The sequence below is a fragment of the Spodoptera frugiperda genome, chromosome 20, assembly GCF_023101765.2.
Source record: "Spodoptera frugiperda isolate SF20-4 chromosome 20, AGI-APGP_CSIRO_Sfru_2.0, whole genome shotgun sequence".
Classification (NCBI taxonomy): Eukaryota; Metazoa; Arthropoda; class Insecta; order Lepidoptera; family Noctuidae; genus Spodoptera; species Spodoptera frugiperda.
This window is the reverse complement of record NC_064231.1, coordinates 11360497-11378609: the sequence shown is the minus strand read 5'-3', so window position 1 is coordinate 11378609 and position 18113 is coordinate 11360497. Positions and strand designations below refer to the sequence as shown.

Genomic DNA, 18113 nt, shown 5'->3' with positions numbered 1-18113 from the left:
TGCGGAAGCCGAACTGGCCGTCCGCGAGGTCCGGCCCTGTTCCCGTCAGGTGCGCGACGAGGCGGTTTGAAATTATTCTTTCAAATAGTTTTCCCACCTCGTCGAGTAGCACGATGGGCCGGTACGCGGACGGAGAGTCCGCAGGGCGCCCTGGCTTCTTCACGAGGACCAGTTTACCCGCCTTCCATGATAGCGGGAACTGGCCCCTCTCCAAACATGCGCTGAAAAGACCAATTAGTCGAGGCCTGAGAGTCTCCGAAGCCAGGACCCACGCCTTGCCAGGCAATCCGTCGGGTCCCGGGGCGGTGTTCTTGGCGCCCATCCGGCGCACCGCCACTCTCAGCTCTGCCTCGGTCACTTCTGGTGGTGTGTCGTCGTCGTCGTCGCTGTGGCCCGCATCGGGCACCGCAGGGGGCGGAGTCATGCACGGAGGGATGTAGCCCCTCTGTGATTGGGGGAACAAGGTGGTGACCACCTCCTCTACAACCTCTGGCCGGAGACTCTGTGTCAGCGGGGGAGCCTGTGTGCGGAGCTTGTCACGCACCATTAGGTAGGGGCGTCCCCACGGGTCTCTGTCCAGAGTCTCCAGCATCTCCTGGCGGGCCTGGTTTTTGGCCCGCCGGATTTCCGTTTTTAGGGCGTCTTTCGCCGCCTTGTACCCCTCATATAACTCCGCCTCTCTAGCTTCCGCGTCCGGTGGACGGATACGAAGCCTGCGGTGCCTAGTGTACTGGCGTCGCGCAGCAACGCACGCACTGCGCAGAGCAGCCAGCTCTTGCGACCACCAGTACATCTGGCGCTTCCGCTGTCCTGGACGGACCCGGGGCATCGCCACGTCACAAATCCTGTACATGGCGTCCTGGAGCCACCGTGCCTCCTCGTTAATGTCGGCAGGCCTGTCCGGTGGTATCACCCAGGCCTGCACGATGGCGGCTTCCAGGAATAGCTCCCGGTCCAGTTGCCTCAGCGCCCAACGCGGGCCACATGGGGCCTGTCTGACCGGTGGGTCCGCGGACTCAGCGGAAACATCGAACCGGATGTACCGGTGATCGGAATATGTCTCCACCTCCTCCATGACACACCAGTCGACGACACGCGGTGACAGAGCGGGGCTCGCGAACGAAATATCCACAACCGATTCACCCTGCATCCGCACACACGTGGGGACAGAACCCCGGTTCAGGACGACTAGGCCTGTCTCCAGAGCCCAGTCTTCCACCATCCTACCCCGCGTGTCAGTGATCCGGGAACCCCAAGCCAGATTCTTGGCATTGAAGTCCCCGAGGACGAGCACGGGGAGGGAACGGAACCCGACGACGACGTCAACCAACTCCCTCAGGGAGTTGTGGAACTCGGCGAGAGTTCGGTTCGGAGAGAAATACACGCCCACCACAGCGATCTCTCCGAACCGTGCTGCGACACAACCCCGGCCTCTTAGAGCACCCTCAAGAGTCGGGGTACCGGCGGCGGCCGACGAGATGATGGTCACCGAGCCGTCCAAGTCCGCCACCCAGTGATCCCTGGGCGGGACGAAATAGGGCTCGGAGACCACGGCGATATTAATCGACCACTGCGCCATGCTCTGGAGTAGTAGGTCCTGAGCGGCAGCGCAGTGGTTGATGTTCGCCTGGAGGAGACGTAATGGAGTCACTATTGACAATCCATCACGACCTCCTCGGCGGCATTACAGCCGGCAGCGGCCGCGGCGACAGCAGCAGTAGGGGAAGCGGTTGCTACTGCAGTGGCGGCGGCGGGAACGACGGGGGTGGCGGAGGGCCTAGCCTTGCCCCTGGTTTTGGCAGGAGGGGAGCAGATTCTGCTCCCGGCCCGGTGATTGGCCGGCTTACCAACTGTCGCGCATGCTTGACAGTGTAGCGGGGCGGAGCACGAGCCGGCCCTGTGACCGGGCTGACCGCAGCGGAAGCAGCAGTCACTGCGGTCCACCTCTGAGGTGCACTTAACGCTCACGTGGTGACCCACGTGGCAGCGGTAACACCTCATAGGCCGAGGCTCGAGCAGTTTGACCTGCGCCGAGACCCAGCCCACCAGGAGCCTTCGACCCTCCTTTATTTTCTTGGCTGCTAAGACGGGGCAGCTCACGACAACCGTTCGTAGCCCCGAATTGTCTGCACGGATGGTGCCTGCCTTCACCTGGTCTGCAGGGCACCCTCCCATCCTGGCTACAGCAGCCACTATCTCCTCCGCCGTTACGGAGTCGTCCAGGCCCAATATGCGTAAGTCTAGGCACTTGGTGGGCCTGGACACGCGAGCCTCGTCCGTCCCGAGACACGCCCTGAGCCTTTCGGCAAGAGCGTCAGCGGATGGACCGCTGGCCGCGCCGGGGACCTCCAGTAGGCGGGCTCCAGTCGCCGTGACTTTCATAGAAAACCCGTCTGGGGCCCCGTACTCCGCAGGATTTACCGCCGCCTTCAGTTTGGCGAGGACGTCGCCGTACGTGACACCCCTTTTAACCGCGTCGGGCTGTAGAGTTATTACTACCGCCGCGGTTTTAGGAGCGACAAGCATTGCCGCAGCGCGCTTCTCCTTGCGCCGCTGCTGCCGCCGCTGCCGCTGTTCCTTTTTCCGGCGCTTTCGCCCCTCTTTGGCGGCCTTCTTAGCCTCTCCAACCACCTGCCATTCGCCGCCATCAACAAGAAAATCCGAGACCGGGGTAGGCTCTACTCCGGTTGGGGCAACAGCTGGCTGACTCACTGTGCCCCTGCGCCTACGACCTTTCGGCGCCTTGGCAGCCGGTGCAGCTGGAGCCTGCGCTGGCGAGGCTACCAGCTCTCTCGCCGGCGGTTGCCCTTGAGCAGAGCGGCTTGACTGACCAGAATTGGTCGCCGCTGCAGCTGCAAAGGATTTTGGTGCTGTTTGACTCGCTGCTAGTGGGGGCGGAGGATCCTGCCCTCCAGCACGTCAAACCGTTGCTGGAACGCAGCCATTTCCCGCCGCACTAGGCCGATCATGTCAGCCTCCGTTGATTGTGAAGGCTGGCCTCGACCTCCGCGAGCAGCGGCGAGCTCGGCCTTAGCCGACTGAAGCTCGGCCTCCATAGCCGCATTGGAGGCTGTCAACCGGGCCATCTCCCACCGCATCTCCCCCAGCTCTTTTTGTAAGGCGGTCACTTGCCGCCCTGCTGCTAAAGGCGCCCCGTTTTGCCGAGCGGCTTTCATAATTGTGGCCTTCTCGTGTCTCAGTACTCCGTTTCGGGCGTTCTGGGACTTCTGTCCAGCCACCATACGGAGTGCCTCCATAACCGCCTTGCGAAGGCTAACCTCGCCAGTGACATCAACATTCTGGCCTACTGAGCCCTCGCCACCAGACACCTCCATTTCAGAGGAGTCGGCTTCCGTTGGTTCGGCCTGAGTAGTGGGTACCAGCCTTTCACTGCCCTTTCTTTTACCCCTTCCCCGCGAAGCCGTAGGGATCTTAGAGGCTGGGGCCTCCTGCTCGTTGGAGGGCGGCCCTCGACCCTCCTCCAACCTGGGACGTTTAAACGTCCCCCTTTTCGGGCGCTGCGAGCTCACGCTGCGCAGTGAGCAAGCGCCAGATGCGGATGAGGTATCGGACTCAGAGCCCGACACCCTCCGACTTGGGGCCCGTACGGGCCCAAGGGAAACAGAGCCACTCCGGCTCTCTCCAGCAACAGCAAGCGAGCTGAGCTCACTTGCCCTCTCCTCCTCATTCGATGGTGGTTTTAAAAAGGTTTTATTTTTTAACTTCTCCATATAAGTCCCACGAGTATGGGGGAAATAAACGGTCCGCCCAAGCAGTGCCCCCTGTACCTGGGTAAGTGTACATTTAGTACTCAACTAGAGGGTCCACCGGTCCCCTAGCTGGGGGTGCGCTCGCGACTGACATACTCCTCAGCCATGCATACCCTCGCCGCGCACCAGAACTTGGTATTGGAGGAATTTTTTATAGAGGTTATCTTCCTCGCGGTCCAGGCGACCAAGCCAAGACCGTCGTCCCGTTCCAAGTCATGCAACCATGAACTCTTCCCGGATTACGACTTCGACGGCTGCAGTCGGGGCACTACTTGTGTCCCGATGCTACTCGTTGGCAGGGTGAGTGCACAACGAGCACCGCCCTTGTTTCTCCGCCACGTTCTCTGCTAAACTCAGAGAAACGGGCGGAAAAACGACCCCACGGAAGCACAGGCCTCGTGCCAACACAAAGCCCGCCGCCTCCAGAACCCATCCTGGGTTCGCCCGCCCCGTCCAGAAGTTAGCTACGGGCAATAGCCACTCCAACCCTATCACTCCCGTTAGGGAGACTATCACCCGTACCCAGGGTGCACCACGGGGAGGTCTTCTGGCGCCGCACCCCTCTTAGGTTTAGCCTAGATTCTGAAACTATTTCCTAATAAGTATTAATAAAAAATGATTGATTATTATATTGAATTAATAAAGATTTGTAATAGTGGTATTACTATATATAAATATTATATTACACTAAGAAAAAATTAAGCGATACATGACAAGTAACAGATGACAAATATCGCAGACAATTGACGAAGAAATCAACACATGACGTCATAAAATCCTATATCCCACATGTGAAGTTTACGTGAAAATAAACATGGATAGAAAATACCGACGAACAACTGTTAGGAAGAAAACCCACCAGACACGATCACCACTCCTGGTCGAAGGATCCTCTATTTCTTAGGGAACTTTACTCACTGTTGCCTAAAACAACATGTTTTAGTGCGCTGGACTGGTTCGGTGGTGTTGTTATTAAATTACCATCCTTCTCCCATTAAGCATTAAATGTAACTCCACTGGTGTTTATGGTGGTTATGGCATAAAATAAGCCAATATGTATATTTACCTTTAGGTAACCCATCAGTGCGTTTGCCCCATCCAATAAAAATGCTCTATTAACCAATAAGACCTATCCTTTATCCCTATCGTATAATCACATCTATTACTCTTCACAGTCACAAATAACTTTATACTACAAAGATCTAATATCCTTAATCTGTATCCAACTCTTTAGAACAGAAACAGACAGTACTAAAATACAAGAGAAAAGAATATCCGATGTCAGATTTGTTTAATCTACTTTCTAAGATTATTAAGACACTACTAGCAAACAGTGAAGAAAACATCGAGGGAAAACCAGGGCTTATAATTTCTAAAAGTATTAAATCGCAAACCCGCATTAAGCAAGCGTGTTCATTAATGCTCATAGCTTTTCTGTGTGACAAGAGGCCTTCGATCAGCAGTGGCCACTTATAAGCTGTTGGTGTGTGATCCAACGTTTAGTTTAACTTTAGTTGCTTTAATTACCCATTAAACTAGATCATTATACAAAAGATCAATAAAAATCCCTTAACAAAAAGCTAAAAAATGAAAATGGCCCAATATTTTACTATGGAAGCCAAAAAAGTGTTCAATCGTGCGTCAATAAGGTCTCAGAAAGTTACATTTCAATAAAGTGACCGCTACGTTTACAGATTGCGTTTAGTTGACCCGGATACCGACCGTATATAAATATTTCAGATGTCTTCCCAATAACGCTCAGGGCTGCTACAATTTAGAAATTGAGTTCAAGATATATATTATATGAAAGGTGAAATCTTCCGTTGCTCTAATCTATTAGTTCATATGTTATGTATGACTCTGGAAGTTGTGAAGTAAATCCTATTTTTATTGGCGTTGGGACTATTTTTCGATAACTTGCTATTTTTTTGTTTTGTGTTGATTTTTAGTTACTTTACTTGTGCGTTATAGCATTACGTGTATGTAGCAACAGCGCAACTAACAACTCTTTCGGAGTATGATATGTACGAAATCGAGTGCCGCGAATATATGGATGGCGTAGCGAGTTATGTTAGAACTAAGGGGGAGCCTTTGTCTAACAGTGGACGTCTTCCGGATGATGGAAGCTGTTTTTAGCTCAAGAATATTGAAATAGGTAGAAGTATAATAACCTTTCAGCAAAGTAGAAGTATTAAATATCTTTTTGAAATCAACTATGTTTTCAATTCTATCACAAATAACTTTAATTTAGAAAAGAAAAAAAATACAGTATCTACGTAAAGAAAACATCCTTTAAAAAAGCATCCCTTTCTCCATACTGAGATCCTAAGGCCATCAAAATAAACAGCTTCATCACCAAACCTTAAGCCTTTAGATAAAACCGTCCCCAAATACGGTTCTGAACCTTATGTATAGGTAATTAGGGTGTATATACATTGTTAATTTGGTTTAACGCCCGTGGTCAGGTGTAGTGAGACATCCTGAGCCGATTATGGTTTGTAGAATGGCATCCTTAGCGTGGAGTGCTCAGGTATCCACTAGGATAAATGTTTGTACCTACATATATTATGATACAGCTTGCGTGATAAACAGAATATGGTATATAGTAAAGGTGGACCTTTATAAACCTTATTGTACCTATTTTCCAGCAGATTATGTTATTAATCCAATGGTATGAATATTAGCTTAGGTAACCACTTAAGTCAAATATTGTGGAGTGCAATAAAGGATTTGGATTTGACTTTGAACTTCAGGGTCACAAGTGGACCAATCAAAAGAAATATCTGAACATAGTCATGGTTATGAAGATAATCGGGATAAGAACTATTAAACCAACAAGCAAATGATCACATTAGATATTCATTGATACCAAATCTCAATGATCCCAAATAAAAGCAAGAAGCCTAAAAGTAAAGTAATGAAAGTATGTAACTACTCAATATAAATATTGAAACCTCAAAATGTTTAAAATGCTTTCAAAGTGAAATGTAAAAGAATGTAATATTAAAATTATCAATTAAAGTATTCATTATTCAATTAATAAATCAAACGTTTTCAAATTTGAATTGTTGGAGGACGTAATTTATTATATTAATATTTTAACTAGAAATAAAAATTCAGTAAAAACTAGCATTATCATTCAAATAGAATTAGAATCTTTTATGAAACGAACAAGCAAACAAAAGTTGAAAAGGCTTTTGAAAGGCGACATCCCTAGCTCGTATAACCTTTTAGGAAAATAGCACGATGATAACCACTCCCAAATTAACGAAACAAGAAAGCATCTAATCCGATTTCACCACTTACGAACCGTGTCATACCGGACGATACGGCACCGTAACGATAAAGATAACGTCCACTACACGGGGTGCCCATTAAAACACGGCTATTACCTCGTCTGCCTTCGGACAAAAACCGACCCAAATCGAATAAACACCCAATAACAACGATGAAGGTGTTACAGTAATCGTTTCAATTCGAATAGAATTCGATTTACAATCGGTAACGTACGCCCATTATGTTTACAATCGGGATCCGATATTAGGTATCGATATGATCATTCGATCATTCGGATGTGATTGGTCGAATGTGGATACGTTGTTTGTGGTGTTTGTTTTAGTAATTTATGTTCGTGTATCTGCATGCCATTTTTGTTGCATGAACATTAAATTTCGGTTTTACTGGTACGTGACTTTTATGAGGATTTAGTCGTGTTTTTATTTGATGATCCTCATGTTGTTCTGTTAGTACACTTCTGTTTTGTTTCACAGGTAAAATAAAGTAGAGAAAAATATCAATTTCTTGCATGTACTTAATTACTCGTTCTCATCTTCTGTTATATGAAACGGGCGATGAATGGAAAATGTTTATAGAACAGACTGTGTCAATGATAATAAAGATAAGCAAGTTTGTGGATAAACAGAGAAAATATTCTCTTTAAAAATTTTCTTAAAACGCGAAACAGATCGAATCATACCGCCTTAAAAAATGGCCCAATATCGGTATAGTCAAGTTCCTGGTATCCACTTAGGCTGAAAGTATTCTGCTTACCCATTTATTCGGCCATAGCGTAAAACCCTTGGCCTGTTTTTCGGGCCAATGAGTTCCGATATTAAATTTGCAAAGTTGTACCGCGATAGTTGGCAACTTTATCGACTTATTAGACAAAAGTTATCTTACGAAGTGCTCCGTTGCAAGCCTTTATCTCCTAAGTGGATGTAAAACTATACTTTTTGCAATGAATGCTGAGTAGTTTTGAAGTGGACCTTAGTAGACTTTCAATTATCTAATAGCTGCTGTCCACGTGAGTATAGGAAAATGAAAAGCTTACGTCACTTTCAAGTAGTTTTTGGTTCCCAAATTATCTGTGTATATGACCTCTGAGTTTGTTTCGGCATTCCTTCTCAGAGTAGTCGGATAGGAAATGCCGGCCTCATCTAGTTATTTAAGAGATTGACGTGTAAAAGTGTTATTTTATAACCTATTTGCAAAATAAATATCATTTATCATTTATCTATTAATTTAGGTAAGTAAACATTATTTTTAGTATTCAAGGTTGTCTAATAAAGTCATAAAAGTTTTGGCAATGTAAATGGGCAGTACTTGTTGACGTTATCAGGATTCAATAAGTATAATTTAAATCAATGAAAATAAGCTTACTAAAATTCTTAATCAACTTTATTTCCATCGCCACCTATTTTCATGATAAGTAGACTAAAATTAGACCTAGACTGACAAATCAATACATATAGCTTTGAAAACGCATTCCCAACACACCAACAGCAAACATTATGAAATATAACAACGGTAGACGTAACTCCGAGTAACGTTCCAAAATTCCTAAAGCAGCTTTGTCAAATAAATTCGAAGTAACGTAACATTGGCCGCACCGCATTATAGAAAACTTTGACTTAAGATAATCCCGGACTTGTTATGCTGATATGGGATGAGAAACAAAGGGCGGATGATACATTATCCACTTATCTTGTCATAAAACTTGATTGTAAGAAAGTTGGAGGTTAGCTCAAGACTAGAGCAACGGCCTTGACCGGTTTTGCATGTTTAGGGGTGACGTCATTGAGTAAAAGATAAGATAAATTGATAGATATAGACGGTATGTTGATGCTGAAGGAATTTGAACCCTATTGTCATTAGTTTGTTCGTTGGTTTTGTTTGGTAGAATATTTTGCTTTAAAACCGTATAAGATTTCGGTCTTAAGTAAGTTTTCAATTAAAACTGTTTGCAATGATTGATTGATTGTGTTAATGTATTGTTGATGTATTTTCAGCATTCGGTGTGCAGCACCACCCTTTCGCCCGCAAATAAATGCTCACGTAGCAGAGGTGCAACACCAAAACACCCACGCGATGCGCAATAAAACACTCGTCATATGTTTTGCTCCTCCACGGAACATCTTCAGGAGTTGTCGACTCGCTGGCTCCCGCAGCTTGCCCGGACCAAGTTTTTCTAGCTGCAGGAGCCGCCAAGTGGTATGCCACTGCACAAGTTTTTATGCGGGTATGCATAAACTACGGAATAAAAACTAACTAAATTCATCCTATCGTTAGTGTGTGTCATTTAAGTAAATCACAACTTCTTCCTTTTAAAAATACACCGTAGACTACATAAAATTTTGTACGATTTGAAATTGGGCCAGCACTGCGACATTACGGCCGAGCTCATTTAGTACGCAACTCACAGAGATACCTCGTAGATTAATAACTTAAGCAAAAAAATAACATTATAAATAACATTTAGATTAAGAAAGACTACAATACAAATTGAATTTGTTATCTCAGGCCTGTTTATATTCAGTCCCTTGACACAAAAAGCCGTTTCCAACAGTGGATTTCAAATCAAATCACGGTTCACTGAGGGAATACCTTATCTTAAAAAATAAAATCGTACGCAGTGAAATATAATAACAAAATATTTTTGTTGCTTCTGCACTTTTCCTTGTATTTTTAATGGCTTAACTTCCCAGTTATCGTTACTTTGTGATTGGTTCATTAGCTAGAGAATACAGGATCGATATGTTTTTTTTTGGGTCATTTGATTGCACGTTGTCATGGACCCATGGATTCCCACGGTGAACCAAAGGAAGTATGAGGATACACTTTAAAATAACTAAATCAGAAAGAAATAAATACGATCCACAGTTCAACAAGAAAAGATTTGTTTTTTTTTTTTGTAAAAACAAATTTCCAACATAAAACAATAATCCAAACGAGGAAGAATTGCCTGACATTATTTATGTCGAAAATAACTTAAGAACGAGGAAAAAGAATTAATTCCACTTTCATAAATCTTCAATTTTAATATGAACATCACCCACACAAGCTTAGATAGGTCCACAATTCTTTTTTTGATATCTTTTCAAATCGAGATGAAATTTTGGTGAGGAATCAATTAACTTAGAACATCACCTGCAAGAAAACGAAAGCAATCAATCATTCGATTTGCGTCTAATAAAAAATTCGCTCCATCCAATTGACACATGAAAAAATTCAATTTCACAAAAGCCGTAGGTACGTAAAAATAATGTCGTAAAAGGGAACGGAATTATCTGATTGGATACGATAATATCGAGCAATTACGCTAACATTGCTTTTTATTGACGATGTCTTTATTTGGAATGAGCTATTAATCCCGCAATGGACTCAGTCCTCCTCGTTAAAATCATAAGAACTGATTGGATCTGATTGCGAGGTAATTGAATGGGTGGAGGTTTTGTGAAGTCTTGTGTTGTACATGTCGGTATTTTTAATGGGTTTTGTAATGAAAAGGACGATATTACTGAATGTGAAGGTCACGAAATCATTGACTTTTTGTAAGCGGCTTACAGCGACGATTCATAAGCCCCGTACGACAACGTGAGCCGACTTCATGTCAAAATTTCTTTATGTTAAGAGCGCACAATTTTGTGCCTTATGGTCGTACAAGGGGTAATACTCTTTTTATTTTCGTCAATCACTAACATTTATATTCCACACACGAAACAAATACATGCACATGCATAAAATATTCCATAGCATTCCAAATGAGCTTTAATCGCGACCTTCATTCACGACCTTTCAACGCTCACTTCTGCTTACTAATGAATGGTAAACCGATATAAAAACGTCGTAACGACCGAGCGATCATAAGGTTCATTTTACAACAGATATGTAATAAAATCTTCGTAAAAATACAACAAACAAAATATATGTTAGATCAGCAGTTACTTATTTATATGAAACGGTAAGGTTTTTAGTGACGGTCATAAAACGATGTTCTTAACAATGGTTGACAATAAAACATGAAAAGTGCGTTAACGGCCTATAAAGTCTGTTTTTAGTAGGACGTTAAAGAAAATCGGACTGCGAATAGGTCAGGCTATGTTATGGGAAGCATTTGATCACCTCTGCATAACAATATATTTGATTAGTGTCTTGTGTTGCTTTGTTTTGAATAGTGAAATTGCTTGTTACCAGAGTCACAGCATCATTGATAATTGTAACAGTCAAGTACTAGACCATAGATTTCTGTACGTAACAGAGTTCAGAAGAATAGCCGCCACCGATTAACAAAAAAAACTTTACTATGTGAAATGAAAATTTTTGTTGTAGCAATAGGGATAATTTTTTATTTTTTTTATTTAAAAACGTTGCCCGACACTTCAGTTTTCTCCTGTGTCGTGGGTGCGTCTACAAACATACATGTTCACATACACATGACACCCAGACCCAAAACAACAATTTGTGGATCACACAAAGAATTGCTTCGTGCGGGAATCGAACCCGGCGTGGCAGCCGGTTGCCCAGCCACCGCACTAATCGTGCAGTCATAATGACGGGGTATAAAAATATAATTAACTGACGGACAGTTAGGTAACGATAAAATATTAGACATATCTTTTCATATAAGATAACAGTGCTTAAATAAAACGAATCAAAGTTCAAGAGTGGGAGCAATATATGTACGTCATTTTTACGCATAAAACGTATCTAGAATTGACGTCACGCGATATTGTAAATCGTAAGAAAATAAAAAATACGTATCTAATATTTTAAACTAATCTAAAAGGTAGACATAAAATAGAAATAAGTAATCTACCCCATTGATACGATATGTTTCATAATAATAATTTTTGACAATATAAAAATCGAGAATATATACAATATTTTCTAGATTCAATGCCTGCAGGGTTTTCTCGAAATCCTATTGTGTACGTTTATACACTGTAAATCTGCGGGAAAACTATATTAATTTATCTACCAATGTACATGTTATATTTTTTTTATAAAAAATGTGTATTCAACATATTTTTAAAAAGGCTTTTCTATTGAAACTATGTCACAGTTTCATGTTTTATTAACTGTGTGCGGTTGTCAACTGCATGCCTAATAAAATAAATAAAACTACAATTTTTATAACATATTTTTTGTACGCATTTCTGCCGCTACACTACATAACTAGTTGTTTTTTTTAAATAAAAACAGATATAACGTGTCGTGAATTTAAAATTCAGCATCACTGAAAAATGCTGTATGAATAATTATCTTCTAAGATTGCAAAAAAGTATGTACCACAGAATCTCACTGCCCGTGAACCGATGAAGCAAAATTATTTACAAAGTATTTAATTAACATTCTTGGCAAGTTTGTTAAACAATCTACGCTTCACATGCTAAGAATCTGTGTGCTACACACGTAGCGTAGTTGCTACGAAAATATGTAGGCGGACATAACAGTGCTACGAACGCTACGGCGACAGCTTGGACAGTGCTACGAGTGCTACGAGCGTCACTGTACGGTAGTATGCAAATGTTTTAATGTGAAAACATGAATAGAGTATAAATATTTTAACAAAATTATGCGTGCATCAGTGTATTTGTTTTTCCTACAATCTTATCACACTAAAAACAATATTATAAATGTGAAAGTTTGTTTGTTTGAATGTTTGTCCGTCAATCACGCTGAAACTACTGAACGGAATTTGATGAAACTTATGAGCTGACTTAGATGATAGGATATAATATTTTCATCCCACGGGAACGCGGGCGAAGCCGCTTGCAGAAGCTAGTTATACATAATTTGAGTAGAAAAAATGCTTTAAATAGGAATCATTTAGGCGTTTCTTTGTTGATTAATTCTCCTTGATTAGCCAGCTACAGCCGCCTCCTTCAAACAAACTATATCTGCCTGTATATACCTAACTCCAAAAAGAAGCAGCGACAAAATAATAACAACGTAAGCCAATTTAGTTTCAGCAAATACAGCATGTCCTCCAGCGAACGTTGATCTAATACATCGCATCACTTACCCGCAACTCTCTGGGGGTGTTCTTAGTCTTTAACTTGCCTGTGTATTTCGCCCACAACGTTTCCTTTACAAGGTGAGTCGGTCGTTGGTACTCAACCAAGCAAATGGACCAAGATTGCATAATAAATTGGTCTGGTGAAAAAGTATGCGGTTAGATGGTTGTAATCTTTCTTGTAAAATGTCGTGGGTGCTTTTGAAACCTACCAACGGGAAATACCAATGTGACTTTTTCGGGGTTATATTATTATGTACTTTTTCAAGATTGTTTAGACACCACTGACAAACGGTGAAGGAAAATATCGCAAAAAATCTGGACTTATATAATTTCTACTTATAAGTTTGAAATCGCCAATTCGTATTGAGCTAACGTGGTGATTAATGCTTCTCCGTGCAAGAAGAGGCCTTTGATCAGCAGTGTGTATTTATTTATAGACTGTTTATATGGATAAAAAAACACACGGTAAGAAGGCTGTATTTTTTCTTGAATGGCGTGGGAAGACGTCGTACTAAGCAGAGCAGGACTTTTAAAACGTGGGCGTATATTTCTAGTGTCACTTGTATTTAATACATTTAAGTAGATTTGTAGACACTGAAGGTTTCGTTTCAATAACAATGTCGGTTGTATTTCGTAGAAATATGATTTAAGTCTTATTAAGGTGACGTTGCCCACGCTTCCTTTGATTGTCTATGACAAAAGCCTACAAACTACCTTCAGATTTAAAAATGTAATAATTTTTCTAAGACTTATTTTTTTTATAAAATTTTGTCTCATACTAGGATTTTCTCATGTATCGTGGGTGAGTTTACAATCATACAATTTCACACACACATTTGACACCTGACTTATGTAATGACTATGAATTATTTACCTCTCTATATAAAGTAATAGTAATAACCTTTTTTCAAGTACAGTTAATTAAAAATAAGCGATGGTATCCGACATATAACAACAAGTTTATTGTATCATATCTTTTCATTTTATTTTTATGAAATTTCAACGAAAATTCTCCCCATATTTTTTGTGTTACGACCGATATGGGCTCTTTATTAAGAAATATTTTTTAACATAGCCGAAATATTTTTCTTAATGATGTAATCCAACCTTGGTTCACCCGAAAAGCTAAGGAATTTAATTAGTTGATTTAAGATTACGTTTTTTAGAAACAAAGAAAGAGTATCACAGCATATTGAAGTACTTTTTCTTCACTGTTCCTTATTTCGAATCATTTTTATTTTTAGTGTATTTAATATTATAAAAGTCGTGATGGCCCGAAGACGAAAACCTCTAGTTTGAAACCTACTAACACCAAGTACCAATGTAACGTTTTCCGAGTTATATGTACTTTCTCAGATTATTTAGATACCGCTGAAGGAAAACATCGCGAGGAAACCTGGACTTAAAATTTCATATTATAAGTTTGAAATTGCCAACCCACCTTGAACAAGCGTGGTTTTTTTAACACTCAAATCTTCTCCATGCGAGAAGAGACTGGTCAACAGTGGCCACTAATAGGCTATTTATTTGTTATGTGTGTTTTTAATATTAAAACATTGCTGCGTTTATACTAATCGATACCGTATTCTTAATTATTTAAGATAGCTCAACAGTACAATGTTTTATTTATAGAACGCAAGGAAAAGTCCACCGCAACCCATAAATACTGACGGACCACTTAAAATAATTCACAAACTTCCAAGTTTTTTAACGTACCCATAAAAATCCGGGGTGGTTTATTCATTAAAATAACTGGAAGTGGACTCAGCGAAATAACACAATTTGAAATTATTATACCGACCGCCATTGCTTAACTGGACCAAGTTAAGACTTAAGTTAAAAGTTTGCCGGTCACAGATAACGTTACGCCATCGAATTACGATTCGGATGTGGGTTAACTTAGATGAGTTAAGTGTTTTTGCTGGTTTGCGGATTTAAGGACTACAGTAGAGTTCGAGTGTAATATTTATGATACGTAGCCAAAGTTGCTCCACTTCGATTTTTCCTCAAAGTTTTTTATGAAGTTAGAAACAATTGTTATTTTGCCCTGTATCGTTGGTTGCATTTAGGAGATGTAATGGAAAAGTTTTATTGAGAAATAGTGAGACATCAGGAAGATACGACATTGAGGAAATGCTGCCTCCGCTCATTTCTTCGCTATACATAGGTGGATATTATTACTTACACGTGGATTTGTGAGATAAATAATAATGGAGGGATTTCCTAAAAGCTAGCTTCTGCCAGCGACTTTGCATTTCCGTGGGATAAAAAGTATCTTATCACCCAAGCTCATACTCTGTCTCTATAGAAAAATTCATCAAAATCCGTTTAGTAGTTTTAGCTTGATTGACGGACAAATATTCATTTATCCAAACAAACATTCACATTTATAACATTAGTGTGATGGTGTCGAGTCCAATTTATCGCTTAGTTAAAGTCTTAATTCAATTATTATTTAAGTCTAAAATAACCAAATAATACTCACATCAACATCGATCCCAGGTTGTGCGAAGATCCTTGTGAACGGATACTCCTTAGGCAGGTAACTGAAGAACTCTTGCCTCCCCCTATACCACTTTACACTATATAACGTTTCATTCCCTTCTAGGGTCCATTTGCAGCCAAGAAGCACTGTGTCACCAAGTTTTACTGCTGATGGGGCTATGAGTTGCACATCTCGAAGTGCTATGGCATCTGGAACAATGGAGAATTTATATTTAACACTGTCTCATACTGAAAGGTCTGACAAATCTGACTAGTAGGAACAACCTTCAAAAATTATGTAGTCATTCCAACACAAGATAAAAATATTAAGTAATAACCACCTAAATTTCTGGATTTCTAAAAGGGGTGAATTATTATGTTATCAGCTTCCTAACGTAACTATTTGACCCGGAACTTGACTAGTTTCAACCCATTTTAGAAGCTCATATTCATGAGCAGCATTCCGCGACACATGACGAAGCTATTGTCGCGTTGCTACTGAATTGGTCGTCAAACAGGTATGTAAGTCAGCCAATAACATAATAATAAAATCGGTCGATGGTTATACCAAAAGTAAAACCGAGAAGCGTGATTTGGGCAGGTCTCTGCCGCACAGTTCTAGGAAAATTAGTGTATCTCAACGACGTTGGCGATCCGTCATTTGAGTAGGCATTGTTACGCATGCCTTTACATTTGATTTTTAACCGACTTCAAAAAAAGGAGGAGGTTCTCAATTCGACCGTATTTTTTTTTTTATGTATGTTAATCGATATCTCCGGCAGTTATAGACCGATTCGAGAAATTCTTTTTGTGTTTGAAAGAGTACGATGTCAGTGTGGTCCCATATAATTTTTTTTAAAGTCTGACCATAAATGTGGAAGGTAAACCAGGGAACTCCTTAAAAATGAACAGAATGTGCTCTGCGTTTGAGTTTAAGTGATGTATATTAACTTATCTTTCTGAGTAACCATAAAATTCAGGACAGATAGTAGCATATCTGGTATAGAATGATGGGTAGCTTGATGTGCTGTCTGATTTACATGTGTATGTAGGTACCTAATCTGTTTGTGTTTGACAAATGCATATCTCTGGCAGTTATAGTTCGATTTGAGAAATTCTTTTTGTGTTTGAAAGAGTACGATGGCAGTGTGGTTCCATATAATTGTTTTTAAAGTTTGACCATAAATATGGAAGATAATCCAGGGAAGGAGGGATAGATAAATAGTGTATCAGAGAAATTGTAAAAAACTTCTTTTTTAAAAGAGTAACGATGGAGTTTCTTGCTCGTTCTTCTCCATTCGAAGCTACACTTTGGAACGAGCGCCTAGCTTCACTGACAGACAGACTGACGGACAATTCAATTTGACGTTTCAAAAGTGCCTTATTTAGGATTAATTGAAATAAATGCTTTGACTTTGACGTTTACGTTCAAGTGATGCATACTAGCTTATCTTTCTCAGTAGCCATAGAATTCAGGACAGATAGTAGCATATCTGGTATAGAATGATGGGTAGCTTGATGTGCTGTCTGAGTTACATGACTGTATACCTATGTGGGTATCTAATCTGTTTGTGTGTTTGACAACTGACTATGTATGTAGCTTATGAACAGGTTACTGTTAGCTGTCGGCTCAGCAGATCATAAGTAAGGGTATCAGGTTAATATACATTTGAAAATAATTTAATTATGCGTCAATATGGATAGATATTAATAATATTATTCATTTAAACGGCACTGTCTCATATGAGCAGCGCGTTTAATAGGTCGACCCATACTCAAATAAGTTATTCACTAAAAATCAAGAAATAAAAAACAATTTTAACAAAAAAAAAACCGACTTCAAAAAATAAATATTCCAAAACAAATTAATATGCACTAAAAAGTAAAAGAAATAATTGCGTATTTTTCAACAACTTAATAGATCAACTAACTTTACTAACTCATCACACACATTATAATGTAAGTAGGTACAATTATTGTTACTTCTGAAGTCGGTGTCAGCCTAGGAAACGCCAACAACTAGCACGGCACGGGCACGGCACGGGCGGAGTGGTGGTTAAGTACCTACTTACAACTGGTGTAAAACTGTAATGTTTTGTTGTGATAATAGGTAAATAACAAACCTATCTTAGTTGGCTGACACCGACTCCAGAAATAACAGTAATTGTACCTACTTACATTATAATGTGTGTGATGAGTTAGTAAAGTTAGTTGATCTATTAAGTTGTTGAAAAATACGCAATTATTTCTTTTACTTTTTAGTGCATATTAATTTGTTTTGGAATATTTATTTTTTGAAGTCGGTTTTTTTTTTGTTAAAATTGTTTTATTAATCCTCTTATCACAACAATCGGCTGTAAGTTACACCGTCGGGTAACACATTTGTATACATCACATATGTAAATAACTATAACAATTCCACAGCAAAATAATATCGGAATCTAACCAAGTCACACCCTTTCATAAAGGATCAGCAAAAAAGGGCATCTTCCTCTCATTTCGTTGTAAATAACATTTGATTCAATATGTTTGTACTTGGTCCCAATCTAGCAACTGATACC

At 41.0% G+C, this 18113-nt stretch overlaps 1 protein-coding gene across 1 annotated transcript in view; it reads right to left on the bottom strand.

Annotated features, from left to right (window-relative positions):
- Positions 1 to 18113, bottom strand: part of LOC118282473 (cell adhesion molecule 3-like) — a 268442-nt gene that overhangs the window by 150653 nt on the left and 99676 nt on the right. The window contains exon 3 of the mRNA XM_035603555.2: positions 15554 to 15762. Coding sequence (XP_035459448.2) covers positions 15554 to 15762 — 209 coding nt within the window. The remainder of the gene's footprint in view (positions 1 to 15553; positions 15763 to 18113) is intronic.